Genomic DNA, 25,122 nt, shown 5'->3' on the forward strand with positions numbered 1-25,122 from the left:
CATCAAAAACCGCTGCAGTGCTTCCACAGCTTCCATGGACGGCACACTACTGATATATATACAGAAATCAGAGTTGCCTATATTCGGGGGGGAGGGTCGATTGTATTTTCTAAGATGTAAATACATGTTGTGCGATTATTTTCATATTTTAACATTAATTTTAAGTAATTCAAAGTACTGTACATTTTATTATATTGTAACTGCATCATGTATTTTATTACAATACATGTGAGAAACAATGATAAGATTGCTATTGTATATTCCAATGTAAATTCGTATATGCATATTCGCAATGGAAGCGCGGAACGGCTTCCACGGCGAAAATATCTGAATCGTGTAAAGCAGCCAGATTACACGCATTCGCTTTACATAGTATCAACCCAAGCAGTTTAGATCGTGGATACTATACACAAAGATATCGTATGACGCTTCCAACGATTCCATCAATTAGCCATTCGTAGGGAGCTATTTGACTAACAGTAAGCTGTAACTCTCCACTGGCCAGGCCACTGCATTGTGGGGCCTGATTAAAAGGTCTTCTTAGCGTCCACAGATCAGAAAGAGTAAAGAAAAAAAAACATTTTTTATTTACTAATATATACTCTACCTCGTTCACCAACCAACACAAGATGCTAGAATATTTTATGACCTCGCGTGAAAACTTACTGTAAAATTGCGAGCTGCTTTCAAAATATTTCTCGGAATTAATATTTTCGCCACATCACCTGCTTATCCTTTTTTTTTTTTTTTTTAAACTCTTCCGCACTGTAGGCACTAAGAGGGTCTCTTTTGGCAAGCCCGTTATGGGTTCGGCCAGGCCCACAATTAAGCAGCTGGGTGGTAAGGAACGGGGCCAACATATCCGGACGGACTAAGGCCCACAATAAAGCAGCTGGGTGGTAAAGAGCGGGGCAAACATTACCGGACGGACTACCCCCGAAAATTTCCTGGGACTTTTTCGACCTGTTCGGACTCGATCCGGATCCTCAGAGTGGTAGGCTGTCACCTTGACCGCTCGGCCATCCGGCCGTCGTACCACCTTATAAATTATACATGTTACATAAATAATATAAAAATAAAAATTACTCTATTTAAATGTAATTAAATTACTTGTAAAGTTTTTATTTTCTTTCGGTCATTAATAAATTATAAATTTTTAAATCCAAACCTTTATTTCGTAATTGTAACTGTAGATGGCAACGTGTCGATGTTATCGGTTACCATAGCGACAACATAAATATGGTGGAGAATAATTATGACGCGTAGTTTAAATGTGATACATTATAGCGGTAATGTTTTAGACGAAGTATTGTTTTACTTAAGATGGAAACAGTAGCGTCGAAAGTGCCCTTTGCAGACTTGTGTTGCGTCTGTGAAAGAATTTCGAATAAACAAGGGAAACAAAAGAAAATGGATGTTTTGAACAGTTTTATTCGGCAGTGGAGAGATTTTCATAATAAATTACATAAAACAGATACAGTAAGTATATGATTCGAGATAGAAGTTAACTTTAGGTAACTTTATAATGTAATATACAGTGGTACCTCAGGATACGAAATTAATCCGTTCCGAAACTGAGATCGTATCATGAAAATATCGTAAGGTGAATCATTTTTCCCCATACGATTACATGTAAAACCAAATAATTCGTTCCAACACGAAAAAAACACTCAAATTAAAGCTAATAGTACATTAAAAAAATAACTATAGTAAGGAAAACACTGAAAAATGCATTTTGTAGTTGTAAATGTATAAATAACCATAATAGAATACCCAAGAAATTATACGTGTTTTGGAAATGTTTAGTCAAATTAGTCTAGAATTCATTAATTTTATGGAAGAAAACCTTTCAAACAGCCGTAGTCCCTAAAGTGCACACGTGCCGGGCTGTGATTTTCTCATGTACTGTATTTAAGTGACTCGTAAAACAGGGAACTCATATAAAACGGAACATATCTACCGTATTATAGGGGGTCTTTTTTTAACTGTTTGCCCTGTGGGCACTAAGAGGGCCTCTTTTTGCAAGCCCATTATAGGTTCGGCCAGGCCCACAATGGGCCTGCCGGGTGGTGAGGGACGGGCCCGACATATTCGAACGGACCACCCCCCCGAAAAATTCCTGGGGATTTTTCGACACGTTCGGATTCGAACCTGGGTCCCCCAAGGCGGTAGGCTGCCACCTTGACCACTCGGCCATCCGGCCACTATTATAATGGGCGAGCATTCTCATGCACTACTGTATAGTGCATGAGAATGCTCGCCCAGCAATTGCGTGAGTAAACACTCACGCAATTGCTGTGCGAGCATTCCGTTAATTAGCTTGTGATCCACACTCGTGGATACAGAATCCATTTCATTCTAATATGCCTGTTTCGCAACATCAGTTTTCTACATTTTCAGCTCTTAATACCAAATACAAAAATACAAAAATACAAAAATAGACTTTAATTAATGATGAGCCTGACTTACGATTGAAATTGGTGAAATCAGTTCTAATATCGAAAAATTATGTTTACGACATCAAAAACCGCTGCAGTGCTTCCACAGCTTCCATGGACGGCACACTACTGATATATATACAGAAATCAGAGTTGCCTATATTCGGGGGGGAGGGTCGATTGTATTTTCTAAGATGTAAATACATGTTGTGCGATTATTTTCATATTTTAACATTAATTTTAAGTAATTCAAAGTACTGTACATTTTATTATATTGTAACTGCATCATGTATTTTATTACAATACATGTGAGAAACAATGATAAGATTGCTATTGTATATTCCAATGTAAATTCGTATATGCATATTCGCAATGGAAGCGCGGAACGGCTTCCACGGCGAAAATATCTGAATCGTGTAAAGCAGCCAGATTACACGCATTCGCTTTACATAGTATCAACCCAAGCAGTTTAGATCGTGGATACTATACACAAAGATATCGTATGACGCTTCCAACGATTCCATCAATTAGCCATTCGTAGGGAGCTATTTGACTAACAGTAAGCTGTAACTCTCCACTGGCCAGGCCACTGCATTGTGGGGCCTGATTAAAAGGTCTTCTTAGCGTCCACAGATCAGAAAGAGTAAAGAAAAAAAAACATTTTTTATTTNCTACTTTTTAAAATGCTTCTAAAATGACTTAGGCAAATGTCATTACTCCAGGCAGCAATATGGCCAGTGTGTACCTTTTTGGGATGCTTCTTTCCAATAAAATCAATCACTTTCTGATAATACCTCGAGATTTCCTTTATCGAGCGAGATCCTTCCACGACAAAGCAAACACGTAGACTGAGACCAATGAACAGAAGTGAATAGAAAATGGTGTTGTGAACTAATGTAATGTCGTATGGCGAGTTTTTGTTCGTATCGTGGAGCAAAAATATGTTCGAATTTCATGTCGTATCCTGAAAATTTCGTATGCTGGGGCATTCATATCCTGAGGTACCACAGTATACATACACAAATTACCTAAAAGTAACTTCTACTATAATAATTTGAACAAGACAAACATTGTTGATTTAAATTTAATGTGTTTTTGTATATATTACAGCAGTTCAACTTCTATTTAATGAAGCATGTAGATTTACAGGTTGAAGAATGTAGTTCAAATAACTGCTTGTAGATTAGTGGAGGATGACGGATCCTGTGGAACAAAAGGTGTGTGCTGAGTAATACATTTCCATAACTGTGGACTGTTTCCAGAGCTTGTTTTACTAGGCCATTCTTCTTTCCCGAAATGTTTATGGGCTGTGATTTTCGTAATACAATACGAGACGTGTCATATCTCAGATACAAAAGAAAAAGCCTAGTTCTTACCATGGAGAATGTATATTTAGCACACCATTTATTCTGTAGGATTTGTTGTCTTTTGCCAGCCTAAGAACAGTTTGCCAAAGTATATTCAAATGTCTGTAAATATTACAATAAATAAATACTATTCAGATTTTAGAGTTATCTAATGGATTTGTTGATAAATTAAAATTGCTTATCAAATGTTAAGTGGATGCTGTATTGATAAACAAATTTGATTAGTTTTAGTTAAAGACAATTATTTACTAATAAAGATCATATTTTATTTAATTCAGCATACTCTTTCCCAACAAAAGTATTCAGTCACTCCAAAAAGAAAAATACCATAACTGAAAAAGATAAAATGTACTTTGAGCTTGCCTATGGCTGTAAGAATTGGCTTTTTTCTCCATGTTGTATGTAATTTTTGCTCACCATACTTAGTCTAATGGAACTGAATCATCCTGAACTCTTTACTATGTATTATATATATAGACAAATGCAGCTAGGTTCGCACAGGTTCGGCCGAATCCCTTTTTAACATTTTCAAAGTTTTCCAAACCTTGTTAAACACATGTAACATTACTCAGTTTTTTTCTTTTAAAAAATATATTAACATATACGTATTATACTCTGTAACATTATTAAACTAGAGCCTTATATCCTGTTCGCCTTGGTGCGACCTCCCTCGACTGTTTCAATCTCGACTGAAATGAGGTTCAATCGCGGGCAAATCAAGAGAGTTCTTGAAACTAGATCCAACATAAGAGAGATCCCACAATCCCATGCACGCAAGAAAATACAAGATGGCTGCGGAACATGTGTTGTAATAAAATATGCACAAAAGAAACCATTTTGAACACACTTTTTTATTATTTATCAAAAAAAAATATATAGTTCTGGCATAAACAATGTTAAATTTTAACTGACTTAATTTTGCGAACGCATCTTTTTTATTTATATGGATATCTTAAGGTCAGTTTTACAAAAACTTTTAACATATAAGCGTTAAATTAGACACCTATGTCACTAAATTGACGAGCGCTTTCGACGATATACACTTTTGTCTTCTTCAGGTCATTAGAACCTTTTTTGAATACAAAATTTTTAAAGTTTTTGTAATAAACGATTAGCGTGCTGTCCATTATCAAATTAAGGTCAGTTTTTGCGCTAATGTTGCTAATGCACCATTTGAGCGAAAAAAAATTGTTAAGGAAAAATTTTCTGTTAGCGAACCCTTTGTTAAATATTTCGAATATCACCACTGAATATAATTATGTATATTGTGTTAGTATATTTGTATTTTATTTTATTCCATTTATTTTAATTAGTTTAATTTAACATATTTATACTATTTGTTACATTTTTGATATATTTGATATTTCAACAAGATATAAAGAGTGTGTATCAGAAAACTTACTAATACACCTTATCTTGCAATCGTGTGTGTGTGTCATAGTATTTAAAGAATCTGAGTATATATTGAAATATAAATTCTACGATATACTCAAAGTTTTGGAATATTTAGTTCAAATATCACCTCAATCAAAAATAATTACCAAATTAGTCAAGCAATTATAGTACAATAAAATCAAATTATAAATTAAAATTTTTAAAGCAATTATTATGTTATTATAATAGCTAATAATAGTTGTAATAATAATTATTGTTATTTGACAAGACTATGTCTAGTTTATAAAATTGCAGTGCGAACTGAGTTACCAGCTTAGAGGTATGAAGGAGTACATATCAGGAGTTGCAATTTGGCACAGAGTATTAGTGCCCAAATCATGCATGCATAAAAAACCAGACTTGTAGGCACTCGGGACCAAGAACCAAGTCAAAATAAAATATAAAATGGGGACACTCTACATACAGGCAGTAGTGTGATATTTGTTATGTCCCAAAGAGCACATGTGTTGCTCTTTGGGAAGTTGGAAATACGAACACTGTGAAATCAAATTTTGAAAAACGCATGCATTGGGAAGTTTGAATGTTGCGAAAAGCAAATGTTGATAAATCAAATTTTGACAAACAAATCTTTGAAAAAACCCATTTACCTGTCCTGTGTTATTCCTCACATATCTGGTCTCCACATGCTAACCTTGACCGGTTGACCAGACATATCTCATTTCATCATCTGAACATTTTTGAAACTAGATGGTGCGTTAGTTATAATTTTATATTAAAACTAACTTCCGAAATATATTTTTCTTTTTACATTTNGTTCACATGAAGTTCAGGCAATGTTGTTTATAAATTTTTACATTAATGTGTATCATTATGTGCTTTGGGATCAATAACAATATCATGTTAAATATTCAATTTAAATTAAAACAAAAGCTTATTTTTTATTAGTGCCAGTTTTCAACTGTTATCTGCCTGCATTCTACAAATATTTGGCTGCCCCTGTCAATATTAATCACAAATAAATTCATAACCTAACCCAACTCATAAGAGCTTACTGGTATGTTTTATAACAGTTTCATATAGTTGACAGGGTTTAAAAAAAAAAAAAAATTTGATATACAGTTGACCCCCGTATAAGATCATTGATTATTCCGTTTTATATGAATTCCATGTTGTACGAGTCACTTAGATTTTACAAATACGTGTACCGGGCTGTGAACGGCTCACGTATTTGTAAAATTTAAGTGACTTGTACAACATGGAATTCATATAAAACGGAATAATCAATGATCTTATACGGGGATCGACTGTATATTTATTTTAATTTTATTCAAATCAAGTCACCCCCTAGATAACAGACACCTTTGTTCAATGTTATATTTTAGCTCTGCCATAAAATAGAACTTGCAAATTAAAATGAAATTAATTTAAAACTATTTTTCTTATGTATTATATAAATACAATATATAAACGTGTGTATAAAAATTAATTGAAATATGAATATTTAAATTGTGTGCATTTCTTTATTTAAATTTCCTTTTGGTTCCATTAACAATTAAAACAATGGTATAAGTATTGCTTTAAGATTTAAGGTATGAGAATAAAAATCCATTCACAATGGAAATTAAGCATAAATGTAAAAACTTATACCTATGTTATTTAATACAACCATTCACAATGAGTTAAGTAATGTAACCATAAACTTAATTGTAAGACATTAATGTAAATAAAACTTGGAATTCCAAACTTTTAAAGTTTACAAACTCCAAGTTTTTATGTGATTTAAAACAAGAAAAAATCATAGTGATTATGGAATTCTCACTGTTGAATTTTTCTCTGGTTCAATAGATGAATATTAATTGTTGCTTGCACTGCTAAGTTTTCTGATGCAAAATACCTAACACATACTGTACTTCAGAATTATTTATATTCATAAACTGCACAGCTATTTCATCAGTCATCATGCAAATATCAATCCATTTCATTGCTGACCACTATATTAAAATAATAATAAATTATATTTGAATTTTATTTTTTAAAGTTTACTAATGATTGCCTATGCCAGGGCCAGTTTTTTAACTTTAGCACAGTTCTGATAGTTATGCATGCACTGCATACCTATCAGAACTGGCCCTGAAAAACACTATTGTTGTTTAAGACAAGGACATTTTTCTTATATTCTATCAGATTATAAAGAAAATTTCCCTTTTTTTATAATCTGATACAATTTGATAAACAAAAATAATTGTGAATATGAATTTTGAAAAAAATATATATACAGTAATACCCCGACTTACGCGAATTCGACTTATGCGGTTACCGCTCGGTCCCACCTATCGTGTAAGTTCGGGGTATTACTGTATATAATTCATCACATACAATTAGAAAGTTAAAGACATTCTTTAATTTGTTTTTATTCTTTTCTTTTAAAAATATCATTGCTATTTTTTCTAGTGAGCTTAGAAAATATATATGCTAGCTATTTTCAAATAAAAAATCTATAGTTATAAAAGAGCTGGAAATTAAAACAATTAGTGTATAATGAAAAACTTGCTTATTGTGAAAGTATTGATATATTTCAGCTTATCTTTTTGGATTGTTATGTATTAGTTTTATTTTCATTTTATAAGTGATAGATGAAAATGAAGTGGCAAATATTTTTGAATAATTCATATTAAATTTTTAAAAAGAATCATTTAATAATAAAATAACATTAATTTTTATTATGTAGTATAAAACTAATTAACTTTTATATTCTACTAATTTAAATAACTAATATCAGTAATGATATTAGTTATTTAAATAGTTAAGTTAGAGTATAGAAGTTACTGTAATTATATTTCAAAGAATTATTTTACTCTGTCTTTTATAATTAAACTTTATTTGGTGATTATATGTAATAAGGAATTAAAAATTATATAATTTTGAATGTAATTACTAATACAGTAGAGCAGCGCTGTCCAACTGGCGGCCCGCGGGCCGTATACGGCCCGCGAGTACATTTTACTATGAATAAATTTATGTTACTAAATTATTATTATTAATATTAAAATTATTTTACTACCGTGTTTCCCCGAAAATAAGACAGTGTCTTATATTAATTTTTGCTCTGAAAAATGCGCTAGGTCTTATTTTTTCCAGGGAGAAGAATTCACATTTATTATTGAACAAAAAAATTCCCAAGTCGAACTTAGATGAGAGTGACGTATATCCGGTGTGTCGAACTGTCGCCTTTTTATAGCGTCGAGATCGGACTCGCTGACCAATTAGTGCTCACTGAACCGTAGCACTATGCAAATGTCATGTGGCGTGATTCCCAGCCGACCAATTAGCCATCACCAACCTTCTTGGCTCCCGAAATGTTTGGTGAAGAAAATATGGCCCGCGGGCTATGATAAGTTGGACAGAGCTGCAGTAGAGCATCGATTATCCAACCCCCAATTAACCGTCACATCGGTTAATCAACCGTTCTAGTTGGCAAATTCAAATGTCCGCTAGTCATGTGGCGCTACAATATTTGGCTTTGTCTTGGCTACTTTAATATTATTTTTACGTGTTTTAGCTGGCAACATGGCTTGACCATGAAAGGGAGCCAGTATTTAAATGAGGCTTAATTTTCTAATTTTTAACGATACAATAGCGACGATTATTTTTTTAAAAAATTTTTGTTAGGCTTAACATCGATGAAAATTCAACGCGAAGTAGGTTAATAGCGATATACTAATTACATGAGATATACTAATATACTATACTAATAATGTATTTTTTCATATTTTTCGGTTATCCATTTTTTCAGTTATCCGACTAACCCCAGTCCTCAATTGAGTCGGATAATCGATGCTCTACTGTAGTTTGATATGAAGTTATGTGTCAGTTTTAATAATTAGGTATAGGTTTTTATATATTTGATTTTTTTTAAACTATCATATTTAATGAAACTTAACATTATTTATTTAGACAGATTCCTTTTACCCTGCTATGCGTCTTCTGTTACCACATTTAGAAAGAGAAAGAGCAGCATATGGGATTAAAGAGGTACAGCATTTAAATAATATACCATTTTTATTTTAGTATATTTAACTTACAAAGAAACACAATAGTAATAGTATTGACTTAGCAAAAATTAATCTTTTTCAATTCACTACAATTTAAAGACTTCTGAATCACATTCAGGTATGCACACTTCAATACATATATTAGTACATATAATTTTTATGATTGTAATTTGTCTAAAACAAAAGAATGTAGAATGATGATAAAAAAATTCATTCACATTTTATAAGGTTTCATATGTAAATTATTTGACACCATATATTTATTCTGCTCTAAATTTTTTATTATTATAATTTCATAGGTTATGCTCAAAAATCAAATTTAGTCTTGTTAACAAAAGCAAACATTTAGAAAATTAAAAAGTTGTGATAACTACTAATGCACTATTTTTTCACTAAAATATATTTGGCATCGTAAGTGAGCATATAAAGTTTTATTAATGCACATTGGCAAATAAACATTTGAAATATGAAAACAGAATTTGCTTATAATCAGTTTGGGCTCAATTTATACTGATGATGATAACTGACTGAAAGCATTAGGCCAGTAAGTAAATAAGACTATGATTATTAGAAATTTCAGTTTTGTTGATTTTGATATTAAAATGACATGTTACAACAATTAACAATTTAATTACATACACCAAGTTTTTATGCTTTTTACATGATTTAAAACAAGAAACAATTGTAGTGGTTATGGAATGCTGATAAATTTTTCTCTAGTTCAATGGATCATTTCACAAGAAAGTCTTCAAATTAGTATAATTTGAAGACTTATTAATTATGACTATTGTCATCTATTATTATTGTTATTATTAATAGCAATAAAATAGCACTGAAAAAGAAAATATCAGACAAACAACAATAAATGAATCACTATTAATAATACTAATTCATTCATTGTTGTTTGCCTGATATTTTCTCTTTTGCCTTGTTTCACAATACCTAGATTATAATAAGAAATGCCAGCAATTTAAATTATTATACTGTAAGTAAATGATGATTTAAAATAGTAAATATTTCATTTTTGTTATCAACCTTAATCACTGCTTTAAAGCAGTGGTTAAGATAATAATGTGATAACTGGTAGTGATTTCATGTTATCAGCTACATGTTGAGGTTGATAGCATAAAACAACATAAAATATCTATTTATCTGAAAATAAGTATAACTATAACTAGAACTATGATTACAATAAATGAAGTTTTATAAATTCATTTTAACTTACATATTGTTAGATATGATAACTCTGATAATATTAAATTACTGATAATAGTATCTATAATTACACTAAATGGATTTTACTATATTAAGATATATAATTAAATTTGATGGAAAAAATTTTGGCAACAGAGTAAAAATGAAAAAATTTACAAAATACATCTATATATACATCTGTGAACAGAATACACTAAGGCAATCACACTTCAAACAATCTTTTAGTATGCAGCCTTTTTTATTACTCATCAAATGCTTTCAGTCATTTGATTGACCACCTTCGGGAAACGAAATCAAACAATTCTGATTTCTACAGAACAAAGGCTACATACTAAAAGGTTGTTTGAAGTGTGATTGTTTTTAATTAAATGCAGTTTGAGTACACTAAGGTAAAATCTGTTTCCAATTTGTTAAGGTACAGTATTTGTAAATGAATTAAATTTACATTTTATACATCATTTTTAAGCTTATTTGATATAGATGAACCCTAGTGCATCAATTTTACTGTTTAATTTTATTTAAAGTAATTAAATGCAAAAATACAGTCAGTACTTGCTTTTTCCATACTGGCACTTCTCCCTTCCATTTCAGTTATTAAACTTACCCCTGTCCAGTATAAAAATGCTTCTAATAGTAACTTTTCAAGTTGACATTTTTTTTCATTTATTCCAAATTAATTTTTAATTTTGTTATTAACAGAAAGATTATTGTAAATTAAATTTTGTCATGAAGGCTGATGCCATATCTTTTGAATAAAATTGCATCTAAGCAAAGAAGAACTCATACAAGTAGACAAAAAAGAAATAAAAACTACATTCAATTAAATGTTGTCAACTTAAGTATTCATTTCTGCATGCAAATTAACTGGAAAGGTGTTTACAAGGTTATTCAAACTTTTTCTGAGAAACAAAGGTTTTAAGATGAAGGAACATACAGACACATGTTTGTTAACATTAGTCTTTGTTAGAATTAAGTAGGAGCAGAATTGTATTTATCTTTCTGTACACAATATGAGAATTCTTTATTATTTTGTACATGATAGAATAATACAAATATCATTGTTACATAAAAATATTTTACCATGTTAACTTACAGGATATTGTAAATTATTGATTTTTTTAATAATTAAATAAATAGTATCACAAGTAAACTGATTGAAATATTTGTACTATATTATTTTAATAATTAAATAAGGCAGTAACTAGTTTCAATTTACATATTAGTCAACTTATTATCTGAAAAGTTAATAAAACTATCTTTTGTATATACATGTATGTCCTTTCTAATCTTGAGAATTAATTCAATTTATTAAAATTAAAAATTAAAATATTGTATTTTAATGATTGTTTATATTACTATGTGTTTATTTTTCAGTTCATAAATTTTAAGTTTAGTATGTATTTTCTCATGCTAACTAATTTTTATAGTTTATGTTGGCCAAATTATATATTGAGATTCTTTGCTTAAGTAAAGACAGTGACGATGCACAGAAATTACTTAATTATCGTTTTTCAAGAAATACTAAAACTGTAAGTAATTTTTATATGTATCCTCGTTATATCCACATTGTATTCTCAGATTAATTGTCATTTTCAATGTTTTAGGAAGCGGGTGACTTTGCAAATGTAGCATATCATGTGTTAAGTTTACGTTGCCCTGAAAAAGGAACCCTATCCATTGAAGAAGTAAATAATTGTTTAGATAGTATTGCAACAAATAATGCTTTGAAGAATAAAGGTAATATTCAAAAATTTCTTCTGAATTTATAAATCTTTATACTTTAATTTTATAACAGAAAACTATAATAAACTTTTTTTTATTGTGATAAAATTTTTTTTCACATGATTTATGTCTCATCTTTAAATCGACAGAAAAGTTTGAAGAACAAAATACATTAACTGATGATTAGCGACACAAATTTTAATTCTAAATAATCTAAAAGATATTCTAATTGTTCAGATTTTTTTGTTGGTCTGAAGATGAAACCAACAAAAAATTAAGATTTATCAACAAAAAGTAGTTCAAAATTTACAGTATTTACTTGAATCTAAGATTCGTCTTAATTTCTACATTTCACCCATAGATTTTTTTTAAATAGACAACTTGAGACAAATTTGTCAACAGAACATGCTCAGTATTTATTGCAAGTAAAATAAGTTATATCACTGTCTTCCCCAATATCTAAATTGAAGGTTCATTTGCCATGTTAGGTTCTTCTAAATCAACACTAATGTTGTTTCATTCACATTCCTGAGTATTAGTTTTAGTTTTAATAAACTAAAACTGGATTCAATGTTCATATCTTTCCATGTGTAATTATACTCAATGCCATTTAAATGATTAGAAATGCAACATTTCTTGAAAAAAAGGCTGCACAACTTTTTCTGCAATTTTCTTCAGGTACTTATGTTGTTACTATAATAGATTAACAAGATTGAACTGAGTTGACCTCTTAAATATTTTCTATTACAAATATTGGTCTAATAAAATCGTTAAAATGACATCATAGAACTATTGACAATTTAATTTCCTGATTGGCTGCATGGTATTGCCCATAACATAATCATATTGAAATGACATGTATTTATGTTTGAACTAGTTTGAACTAATGCTTGCATAAATTTCAAGCTGATAGAGCTAGCTGTTAATTAGCAATTAGCAAGGTAATAGTTATCTGTATATACTCTTTGGCATAAAAATGAATGACTGAAATTTAGAGTAACATATTAATATTAAATTTTGTGTGAAAATTGGTAAATGCACTACTAAAATGTTGCAGTGTGACCCAGAGACAAAGCACCAGAGCATGCAATGGAAATCACTCATGTCACACTCACAGCTTAAGACTGGTGTGTTTCTATAATCAGAAGGGAATAGTCCACCAAGAATTTATTGAACAGAGACAAACAGCCAAATAATGCTATTTAGAAGTACTGCAGAGATTACAAGATTCTGTTTGAAGAAAAAGGCCTGAACTGTGTCCTGTCAAATGGACCATTCATCATGACAATGCACCAAGTCACAGTGAACTCACTGAGAGACATTTTCTGGCCAAAAAAGCAATTACCCAATTAGATCATTCTGCCTATTCACCTGACTTAGTCCCTGTGATTTCTGGGTATTTCCAAAATTAAAAGCTGTGCTGAAAGGATGAAGATTTTCTAATATAACTTTATATCTAACAGAATGTAAGACAGCTACTCAACAGTATTCTGGAAAATGAATTCTAGACCTGCTTCTAGAAATGGGAATGCCATTTAAGTCAGTGTATAGATGCATAAGGAGACTACTTTAAAAGTGACAGTAGCCATTAGTATACAGTTATACATGTTTATTTTTTAAAGGTGCATTCCAGAAATTAAATTGTTGCAACTTGTACATTGAATCTAACATGGACTCCTATTTTCAAAGATACTAAAATATGACAAAGTACATCTTACATTCAAGTAAATACAGTAAAATACAGTCGACCCTCCCTATAACACGGGTTCCTATAGCTTGGATTCCTATATCATGGCAAAAAAATTGCGATAGTATTTGTACAAACATGCTAAAAAAACTCGTATAATTTGGTAAAATGTCATTGCTGACTCGTGTTGTGACAGGATTGGTTGAATCTAGACCAATAGCGGATATTATACAAACCATTGAGTTTAAACGAGCAGTGGATCTACTAAAAATCATTTATTATTTAACATCCATAAAAATTATATTTATGTTAATGATGTCTCCAAAGTTCAGCGAATTTTTTGCAAAAAAAAAATTAGTTATCAGGAAGCAAACGAGCACCATTCGGTGACAAGCTCCACGACAAAAACAAGCTTAAGCAATGGCATTAATGGTGCACACTCGGTAAGTAATCCTACAATTTTTTGTTTATAGCAAAGTTTATATGGATTATTCCCTCAAAATTATATGTATTTTGGAAATGTTGAGTCGAATTAGTCTAGAATCGATTAATTTTATAGAAGAAACCTTTCAAACAGCCATAATCCGTAAACTGCAAACATGCCGAGCTGTGATTGGCTGGACTTGTAGAAAATGGATTCATAAAAACCAGAATGTATCTACTGTGTTATAGGGGGGTCGACTGTAATATTTGTTACAGTATAAAATTGAAATCAGTTATTATTAGAATTTCAGGAACAGTAGTTAATTAAAAAAAAATTGCATTTAAATGCCAATTATAATTTTATTTTTTCCTTATTTCTTTAGTCAATATCTTCTGTTATCATTTTTAATTTGATTAATCAAATCTTCAAAACTATTATTTTACTATTTAATACTTATCATTCAGTAAGAATTAATGATTCATGTTGTGCTTGTCGTTAACTTTTAAAAATGATTCTTTAATATTATATTAAAAAGTGAATGTAAGTTATTCATTTTTATATGGGAATGTAAAAATTTCTGTAAAATTAAAAAAATATATCTTTTGAAACAGTTGTGATATTTAAAATTATTATGTATAAATATTTATTACTAAACTTGCCATAATAATCAAACTTATTAAATGCTGGATTATTTTGGGCTATAGCTGTACTTTGACTATGTTTAGGACAAATTACTTTATATCAATAATTAATAGTTAGCCAAAATATGGCCTGAACTAATCTGGTGTTTAATAGTTTGATTTATTTGTTTGTTAGCATTTATTAAATAATAATAATATTTTTTCTAAACTTTATTTTTAGATGAAATGAAGAAAAGTATTTTGCGTTTATTGCGAAATACTTCAGCCAGAGAACAGAAATGGTTAATAAGAATGATTATGAAAGATTTAAAAATGGGAATTAGTGAAAATACAGTTTTTGCTGCTTATCATCCAGATGCCAAAGATTTATTTGATGTAACCAGCAGCTTATCTAAAGTATATTTCTTAATTCTTTATAAAATTAAAAAGTTTTAATTAAAGTTTAATGCAATTGCTAATTGGTCACTTTATTTTAGGTATGCTCAATGCTGAAGAATCCAAATATTAGGTTAAATGAGATTGAGATCTCTCTCTTTAATCCTTTTCGTCCAATGTTAGCTGAATATGCTCCTCCAAAACAGGTTAGCATAATTAAATATCTTTCATCAGAAAAGTCTGTCTTAAAAATATGCTTTTAATTAATCTTGTGAATAAATGATTTAATTTATACTTTATACATTATATACATGCATGAGGATGGTCATTTCAATGTTAATGAGTTCAATTAATACAAAATATTGGTTAATATGTAATACAAAGTGTATCATAGTCTTGTGAATTCAATAACTATTATATTATCATTTAATACAAAGCACACCACTTCCAGCTTTCTCAAAGTCATGCAAGCCAAAATGGGTATGTACAAACCACATCACGACCAGGGGTGCATTTTTCAACTTTAACATTGACCATAACACTTACAATATCATTGGCAATACAGGTATACGCTAAACCAACAATTATTCCATGATGTCCACTACATTCTAGGTGGAAGTTGCTTGGTCCTAAATCGGGGCTTTATGCTGAGTGTTTAAAAATTCCAAGCTAGGTGGAAGTCTGAAAGGTGAAAGTCTTCACACCTTTAATGTACGACGACTTCCACCTCTTTCCTGAACTATAAACGTGGCTAGCAGGGCAGAGATTTGAGACTAATGACAATCTTCAAAACAACATTAAGGCCCATCTCAATCACTGGGTGTCAACATTCTATGAAGAGGGGATTTCAAAGCTCATCTACAGATAGACAAATTCCTCAATCTTTATGGTGATTATGTCATAAAGTAAGCATGTTTGTATCTAAATTTTGTTATTTACACTTGTCTTTTTTTTATGAACTATCAGAAGTTGAAAAAGAAAGCCTACGTATTTATTTTTAAACAAATTCAAACCTAGTAAAACAAAGTGAAATTACTAGGAGAAAATTTGGCATTTGCCATTTGATGATATGACCATTTATTTTTATTAAGGTGTTGATTGTATTTAATTTCACCATATTTTTCTGCTTTTATTTCTCTGAAAAATTTTTGATTGCTTTGCTTTGAGTTTATTAAAGGTATTTATGAATTTTATATAGATTAATCTTTTTTCTAAGATTATATATCTATTGACAGAAGTTGGACATTGTTAGTATATTTTTTGAAGTTACCATGGTATTTTGTCTTAATATATTTTGGCAGTTTTATATATATCATTTTTGCACAGTTTTTTACTTCATTGGTCTAATACTTATTGTAAATATAGAACCATACATGGCTAACTATGAAATGTAATTTCAGAAAATTCAATCAACTGTGATTGTTTATCAAAAACTTACTATTTTATGTAACTGGAATTTACATATCTGCTTATGGTCTTAAATATAATATATTGAATGTAATAGGAATATAGTGGAACCTCATCTAATGTACATAATTTATTCCAGAATCTTACTTGTAATGCAAAACACTCGTTAAGCGAAACAATTTTTCCCATATAAATTGATGTAAAATACAATAATGCATTTCACACCAAAAAAAATACTCAAATATTTTATGTATAATATTTATTCAAAGAAAATTATACAATATACATTTTTAAGGAGCATGAATCATCATCATCTTTTCTTCTAGCAAATTCTATTTGCAGAAAACAAAAAAAAATTACAGATAATATGTCTGATAAACACGCCAAACGATATGGCAAATTCTTGGGCTATGTAAAGGCTATAATTAAATATTAGAAATTAATTCATTTGACTAGATGTACGCAGTTATGCTGTAATCTCGTATTAAATTTAATAATTATAAATAAATAATTTTTAATTAGTTTAGACATTTCTGGAATTGGTCATTAAATTTAATACGAGATGGTAGCATAACTGCCTACCTCTAGTCAAATGAAACAATTTGTAATATTTAATTATAACCTTCACACAGCCCAAAAATTTGGCATATTGTTTGGCATGTTTATTATATAACAGGCTATGGTTGTTGATGTTTATACGTAATATGTGTGAACACAAGTTTGGAAAAATGTGTGATCACAAGCAACACTAAGATACTAGCGGAACGAGCGCTAAACTGATGGAGCATGCTCACAATCTAGGATATCCTTTCTCTTTACTCATTATGTGAAACATCACTCATTAAGCCAGTCATTTTTTACAAATTTGTTTTGCTCGTTTTGCAAGGTGCTCTTAAGCAAGATTCCACTGTACTTTATTATTGAAAAACTACAAAATATTTAATTAGTTGCATACAGTTCTGTGTTCACCATATAATAATGGAAAGCTATTATATTATTTTCTGAAATTTTCTGCTGGCATCTAGGAAAAGTTACGGCATTTAATATTTTTTCTTCATTAGGATATACATAATATAAATTGAATAATATAAAAATTGAAAATGCTCCGTTTTTTCTTTGAGGAATAACTTGATTTCTTACTTAATATCAATTGAAATTTTTATTTTTATTTTGCAAATCCAAGTATTTTATTAAATTCATATAAAAATTTTTATGTTTAATTCAGATACTATAATCCTGTAAGTACTACCATAAACAAGCCCTTATTTATTATGATGTCATCACTATACTGTGCTGGAAGTTTGTGTATAGTTAATTGGGGTCTCTGCCTATAAACTTTCCATATCTAGTCTGGATTTTAGTTGTGACTTGTCTCTGTACATCATGCTTCTCCTGATAACAAACAGTCATGCTGGTCATCAACCTAACTCTAATCTGGGGAAAATTCTTAATTGAAATCGTATGACCTCTGGTCCAGGCAAAGTTGGTATGCAGTTAATTGGGGTCTCAGACTCCTAAGCTTTCCATATATGGTCTTGATTTTCATGCATCTAACTGCATTCTTGAGATTAACAAAGGATAGACAACAGATGACAGTGGGAATGTACAGATCTGCAATTTGAAAATTTCAACCCAGTAATAATAATAATAATAATATGAATTTGTTTTTAAGCATTATTTTATTATAGATCAATGGTTTCCAAAGTGGGTGCTATTGCTCTGTGTGGGCAATGAACAAATCTAGGAGGTGAAAGAAGCAAATGGGCATCAGGGGGACAGTGGCAACAGGATACTGAATGGTGACCATAGGCAAAAGTTGGGATCACTGACAACCTTTCCTTTTCCTCTTTTAAAACTGGCAAGAAGAAACATTGCTTTTAATGGTTTCCAGATGTGGAGAACTATGTACAGTAGACATAAAATGTGAGTTTCATAGAAAACTTTTTCTAAAAATATTTCCAAGCTTTTCTCACACAATGAAAAATAAGTTAGAGGTCATTGGGATACAGTTGGGTGTTGTGTATAACTTTGGACTCAAGGGTGCAGTGGCTTGAAAATGTTTGGGAATCACTGTTATAGATAATGAAATGTCATTTATAATCAAGTTATATTCACATTCCCATATTTATATTTTGTACATATTAATGGACTGATTTATATACAAAGATTTTTATGTGTTTTCTCAATATAAATATTAATATAATGGTTGATTTAATAAATAATATAATTATGAACATTTACATCCTTACAATATATATATTGATTTACTTGTTCATTATTTAGATAGAAAAATTAATGAATAATCAGGCCTTTCATATTGAAACTAAATATGATGGAGAGAGAATTCAGCTGCATAAAGAAGGAAATAAATATATGTATTTTTCTAGAAAGTAAGAAAACTTAAATTTATTATTACATATAACATAAGATGTAAAGAGAGTTAATTGTAAATGATGCAAATATTAAATAATGGGACAAAATTCATATTAGAAAAACAGCAAATGCAGGAAGATAAATCTTTTATTTATTTTTAATATAATCTCCACTTAATCAATTATAACGTTTACACAATATGTAAACACTTTAAAACCACTTTTTAAAATAAGTTCCTAAAAATAAGGGCTGCGGAGTCGGAGTTTTGGTGTTTTAGTTGGAGTCAAAGTCATCAAAAATCCACCGACTCTGACTCCTTTTTACTTCTCAACTTGTTATTTATAAAACAAAAATATTGGAATTGTTTCAAATTTGACCATCCAAGTATTTTGCAAATCTATGCATTTGGAGACCTCCTGAACCGAAAATAATGTCAATTAGAGGAAAAAAATTCACGTGTGCATGTGTGTTGGCATCTAATTTGTTTAAGTTCTTTACTCTCTGTTCTGAGATATTAAACAATATCTCAGAATGAGTAAAGTTTAAGAAACGAAATTTGGCACTGTAGCTTGTGTATAAAGGGGCATTAATGCTATTAAATTTTGGTTCTTAATTAAAGGTCAACAGGGTGGAGACATAGAAAGGGTCATGTGTCATATCTCCAATGCGGTCGAATTTAATGAATATTTTACTCATTATTCGTGTTCACAATTCCTTTTAAACAAAACTTGTCTCTACCCTCAAAATGAAGCTTTTTGTCATTTTATAATAGTACAGTAAAACCCGTTAAGAGTTCTTGCCTAAGATGTTAGAATGTGTATGGGGAGGTTGATTTAGTTTAAATACTTTGAAGCTTAATAACTCCATGTGTTAAACCATCCAACTCCAATTTAAAACCACAGAAGTTATTAGGCTTCAAACAGGGTGAACAAAATTGTCCCCCCCACACACACAGTGTAACATCCATATATACAGAAAAACAAACCAAATCTTTTTGCATATCTCTACATTTCAAGGTGTCCTGAGTCCAAAAATTTTAAGAATTTGGGAGGGGTCATTTTTTGTCCAATCACTACACTTTCCCTCTGTTATATATAACAGCCAGTAAAAAGTAAAAATTATCGAAAACATATTTATATATTGACTGTATCATTACTTAGAGGAGTCTTTTAGCTTTGGAATAAAAACGTTTCTACGTTCTATCGTTATTAGAACTCTACTTATTGAATATTTTATTCTGAGGTCACGTGATGACATCAGAATTTCTGGGTCTATTTTGGTAACAAGTCCGCCTCGAGTTCTAGTTGGATGGTAAGGCGAGTTGGAGTCAGTAGATTTTCACACGATTCCACAGCTCTACTAAAAATATAACACTGAGCTTGGTAATTATATTCTTCTGGATGATCTCCACTCAGTTATCTTTTCAATTGGAAATAAAGTAAGTCCACTGCTACTTCTAATTTGGTAAGTATGATGGATATTGAAGGATTTAGAAGAGAGAAATTGCCTCACATTTAATGTAGAATGTACAGATGCATTGTCATACAGCAATACTCAGCTTTTCCTTGGTACTGCTCCCTTTTTACTCATCTCTTGCATTGATTTATACATTGCATGATACTGAGATAATACTAACTGTTAATAAACTTATAAATGGTGATTCAATGATTATGGTTGAAGAGCTTATGAACTTTTTCATGTTCTCATTGGTTTGTGTCAAAACAAGAATCAACCAACTTCCTAGTCAGATGAAACTCCTACCATCTAATGAGCAATTATTTATTTTGACATTGAGCTGGAATTTTTAATCATCGGAGCAAAGACACGAGAACCTCGAAGCATTTCAGAGATGGATAACGACGAATACAAAATGGTTAACGTAGCGTAATCGTTATTCATCGGAATTCACGTTTATCCGAAATTGAATTTACTTTCGATAATAATTATGGATTTTTNCCCTGTACATCTTACTTTTCTTTTAACAATAGAGTCATGTCGGTCATCTATTTACTGTTTTCAGGGGAGAAGTTATGAATTGAAACAATGTGACTTTTGGTTTGCATCAGAAGTTCATATATAGTTAATCAGGGCCTCCTGCCCCTAAGGTTTCCATATCTGGTCTTATCTATCTAACTCTGTTCTCATGATTAAGGAAAGTCAGATGGGACAGATAACTGGGAATTTTATGGGTCTACAATTTTTTCAAATTGCAGCCCCAAAAATCAGACAATCTGTCTAAAAACCCATGAATTCAATCATCTCTGTGCAATATTTTAATATCATTAAAATCTAAGTTGATTCATTAAATTTAATGTAAAATTTTATCACTGCTTGTGTTTCATTTTAAAGTTTTTGACATTTGACACAAGTCATTAATGTCTCATTCAATTTATATCTACATGAAAATTAACAATGCTATCACAACACACATGTACTTGTTTAAAAAGAGCATACTATAGTAGTTAAACTGATACATCATTTTACATAATTCTATTTACAGTAAGTCTGTAAAAGATTGCCCTTATTTAATGGCCAATATTTGTATGTATGTGTGTATAGGTAGGAATTTAGTAATTATAATTGTTGAATAAAATTATAAGATTTCATTTTTATTTATTAAAACTAACAAAAATATTTTATATTTATTTAATTTTCTAACATTGGTTATATATAAATACACTTCTTTGGAGTAACCAACTTAATTTTTTTTATTTTGCTTTTTAGCTGTATTGATTTTACTGATTATTATGGATCAACATCTTTCAAAGGATCATTTACACCTTTCATAGATAGAGCTTTTAGTAGTAAAGTGAAAAATTGTATTTTGGATGGAGAAATTGTTGGATATAACACAAAGTTGAATTGTATTGGTATTAATCTTAAAGTTTTATATTATAAGTAGAAATATTAAATAGATATTGAATGATTTTAAATTACAGTCAAACCTTCATTTTTGAACAATTCAGTTCACAAGCAAAATTTTGAATGCCTTATTTTCCCTGGTTGCCGAATAACCTACTTGGCAAGAGCTGGCCACAAATTAGAGAGACAGTCAACTCCCTGAACTCGCCATGTTAAAGAAAGTCACTAGCCCACCAATCAACAATGGTACTACCAATTCAGAAGTTAGTGGCACCAAGATTGCTTTGCATTATCATATGTCATGATAGGAACCATCAACATTATTCAAATTAGATTTGATGCACATGTAGGAAAGTTACTATTTTCATTTTCTGGTATGCACTTGAATCTAAATCAAATTAATAAAACCTGCATTAATTGACATTCACATAATATAAATAGTATCCAAGAATTTGTATTTAAATATGCTTAAGTTAAATTACATAATAATAATTTATTAATACAATACAGTAGAGCATCGTTTATCTGAATCAATTGGGGACTGGGGTTGTTTGGATAACTTATTTTTCGGATAACTGATTATGTACGAAAAAATACATTAACCTATCCTGTGTTGAAATTTTTCTCCGTTACGTGTCGCTTCGCGTTGAATTTTCGTCAATGTTAAGCCTAATGTAAACTTTTTAAAATAATAATGGTGGCTATTGTATCGTTAAAAATTATTTATTTATTTTTTACAAACAAAATAAATATATTGAAAAATATAAAAACAAAAAAAAATTTATACTTTAGAAGTTATCTAGTATCAACAAAGTTTGATTCAGCATGACACACAGTCCTCAGAAAAACACCACATAAAAGTGNCTATTTTTATATTTGTTATCTTACTTGTTTTGACACTTGGAAACAGATAAATGTTAATTGGCATATGAGTTATTTCTTGATAAATTGATAATTATTGGAACAAACATAATAATTTACATTGTAGAGATTTGTATTATTGATATTGTCAACTGATATAACTGAAAATAAATAGTAATTTGACATTATCAGGAGTAATATAAGAATGTAGATATTAATAAAATGCAAGAAATTTTCTTTGATATGTAAATTATATTTACTTTTAGATATATGTGTTACTGTGAAAGACCAAATCTGGCAAATGTTGAGATTCTCCGGTGAATGTCAGCATTCACAAAGTTGTTTTGTGTATGTACGAAATATTTGCTAAATATCATTATTTTTCACTTACGCTGGTAAATGTTGACATTCAGCATGCACTGATGGTGAATGTTGAATAAAAATATTTTTATTACATTAAGACAAAAATGCAACTTTTTAATATGTCAAAATAGGAGAAAGCTTAAGTAACAGCACAAGTAAATAAACTGTTTAACCTAAAATGAACAGTACATTCTTAATCAGAAAAGAAAAATAATATGCAAAAGTAAACTTACATATATATTATGTGATTAATGTTATACAATCTTATTTATTGCAAGAATGTCACAGGAGTCTCTTGCTCTTACAACTGCATTTATTCGCTTCTTTTTTGCAATGACAGCATGTATAGCCTTGCCCTCCACTTTTTGAATTATCTGTTTCTCTCGGCAATATTTCTTGAGAAGAAATCTCATCTATGGAAAGTAACTTTTCTTTACAAATTATGAACTGATTACAGGTATAAAACTGCTGGAGAGTACCTTTTCATTTGCTAATTTATGAAAGTTTGAGTCTTTATTCCAACAACTGCCAACACATTTTGGGCATCTGTACAGCCACAGTCAACATCGGGGACTTGTATTCATATTGTATATCAATTTGAGCAGGAGGAAATTTTCTTTTTGAGGTTTGTAACATTTTTGTTGCTTTCGTGGCTGCTCTTTTTATACAAATAAATTCCTGTTGTACAGTCAGGACATGAAAACGTGGTGGGTTGCAGCTCCTCTTCAATATTTTCCTTTGGAATATGGTATTCGTTATGGTCACTACTCAAATTTCCTTCAAAAGTATTAACAATTTCTTTGAACTGTTCTTCGTTTTCAATATTTGTGATTTGTTCACCAGGAAAAAATGACGATGCTATGTCTCTTTCTGGTTTAATGCCAAACATGGTTTCATAAGGACTTTGGCATAATCCTTTGTGATATGTAATGTTCCTGGCAAATTGTACAAAGGGCAAACCATCCGATCATTTACTTGTATCGTTCATCCATGCAGTTAACATTCTGTGTATCCTGATTGGCCCTTTAAACAGAGCCTTGTTTGACTATGATGAGGCTTTCCATAAACTATCTTAACGTCTTTCCACATAGCGCATAGTTCGGATATGACTTGATTACAGAATTCCCTACCATTATCTGAATGCAATATAGCTGGGACACCAAATGTTAAAAATATTTGAAGAAGGTGATACGCTACTTCTTCAGCTGTCTTAGTTTTCAAAGGTAGTAGCTGGACAAATTTCGTTAAATATATATTCACCATCATTTGTTAAATATATTCACCATCCTTGTGTAACTACAGGTCTAACAGATCGACTTGACATCGAGTTTAACTCCGAACTGATCATTGGCTTCACAACAATACCATTTTTAGGTGCACTATGTTTCATTTGACATTGTTTACATAAATTTAAATACAACATTACCATTTCATATGTAATATTTTTGTATTTAAGTTGCAATTCTTTAAGCATACGTGTTCTTCCTCCATTGCCTGTTCTGCTGTGAGTTTCAGATAGTATACTGAACAATTTATCATTAGTAACATAATACTGTATGTTCATTTCTCCTGGTTTTAATGGTACAATTAATTTCTCTTCATCATTAATTTTTAAAACATCAAAATGTAATGATCTGTAATCCAAAAGTGTGCTGCACTTAGTTTTAGCAGAAATCACTTCAGAAAGTATTTTAGAGTACTTTTCTTGAGAAAAATAAAAACAATTGTCTTGTCATTTACTTGTAATTAATGCATGTAACTTTTCAAAAAAAAGTTCTTGGTTCACTGCAGTATCCATTCAATATAAATTAGGGTATCAGATAAAAAAAATAAAATTTAAGAAAATGCTGCATGCACCAGCAAACCTTGCATAAGACTGACAAACAGTGGTGTTCCAGAGTATAACAAATAGATACCACGTGATTTCAATCATGTCAGAA

At 30.3% G+C, this 25,122-nt stretch overlaps 1 protein-coding gene across 5 annotated transcripts in view; it reads left to right on the forward strand.

Annotated features, from left to right (window-relative positions):
- The first annotated feature begins 1,209 nt into the window (after positions 1-1,209).
- Positions 1,210-25,122, forward strand: part of LOC111620356 (DNA ligase 4-like) — a 47,284-nt gene continuing 23,371 nt past the window's right edge. For 3 of the 5 annotated variants that reach the window (XM_023362278.1, XM_023362277.1, XM_023362281.1), the window contains exons 1-8: positions 1,210-1,479; positions 9,155-9,232; positions 11,895-11,996; positions 12,072-12,204; positions 15,162-15,337; positions 15,418-15,522; positions 19,007-19,113; positions 21,821-21,966. In XM_023362278.1, the coding sequence (XP_023218046.1) occupies positions 1,324-1,479; positions 9,155-9,232; positions 11,895-11,996; positions 12,072-12,204; positions 15,162-15,337; positions 15,418-15,522; positions 19,007-19,113; positions 21,821-21,966 (1,003 nt within the window). In that variant the 5' untranslated portion in view covers positions 1,210-1,323. Of the gene's footprint in view, positions 1,480-3,548; positions 3,656-9,037; positions 9,085-9,154; positions 9,233-11,894; positions 11,997-12,071; positions 12,205-15,161; positions 15,338-15,417; positions 15,523-19,006; positions 19,114-21,820; positions 21,967-25,122 lie in introns of those variants that run through there. The other 2 variants (XM_023362279.1, XM_023362280.1) reach the window with 2 other exon arrangements.

This window comes from Centruroides sculpturatus, unplaced genomic scaffold, assembly GCF_000671375.1.
Source record: "Centruroides sculpturatus isolate CEXI.00-Female unplaced genomic scaffold, Cexi_2.0 scaffold32, whole genome shotgun sequence".
Classification (NCBI taxonomy): domain Eukaryota; kingdom Metazoa; phylum Arthropoda; class Arachnida; order Scorpiones; family Buthidae; genus Centruroides; species Centruroides sculpturatus.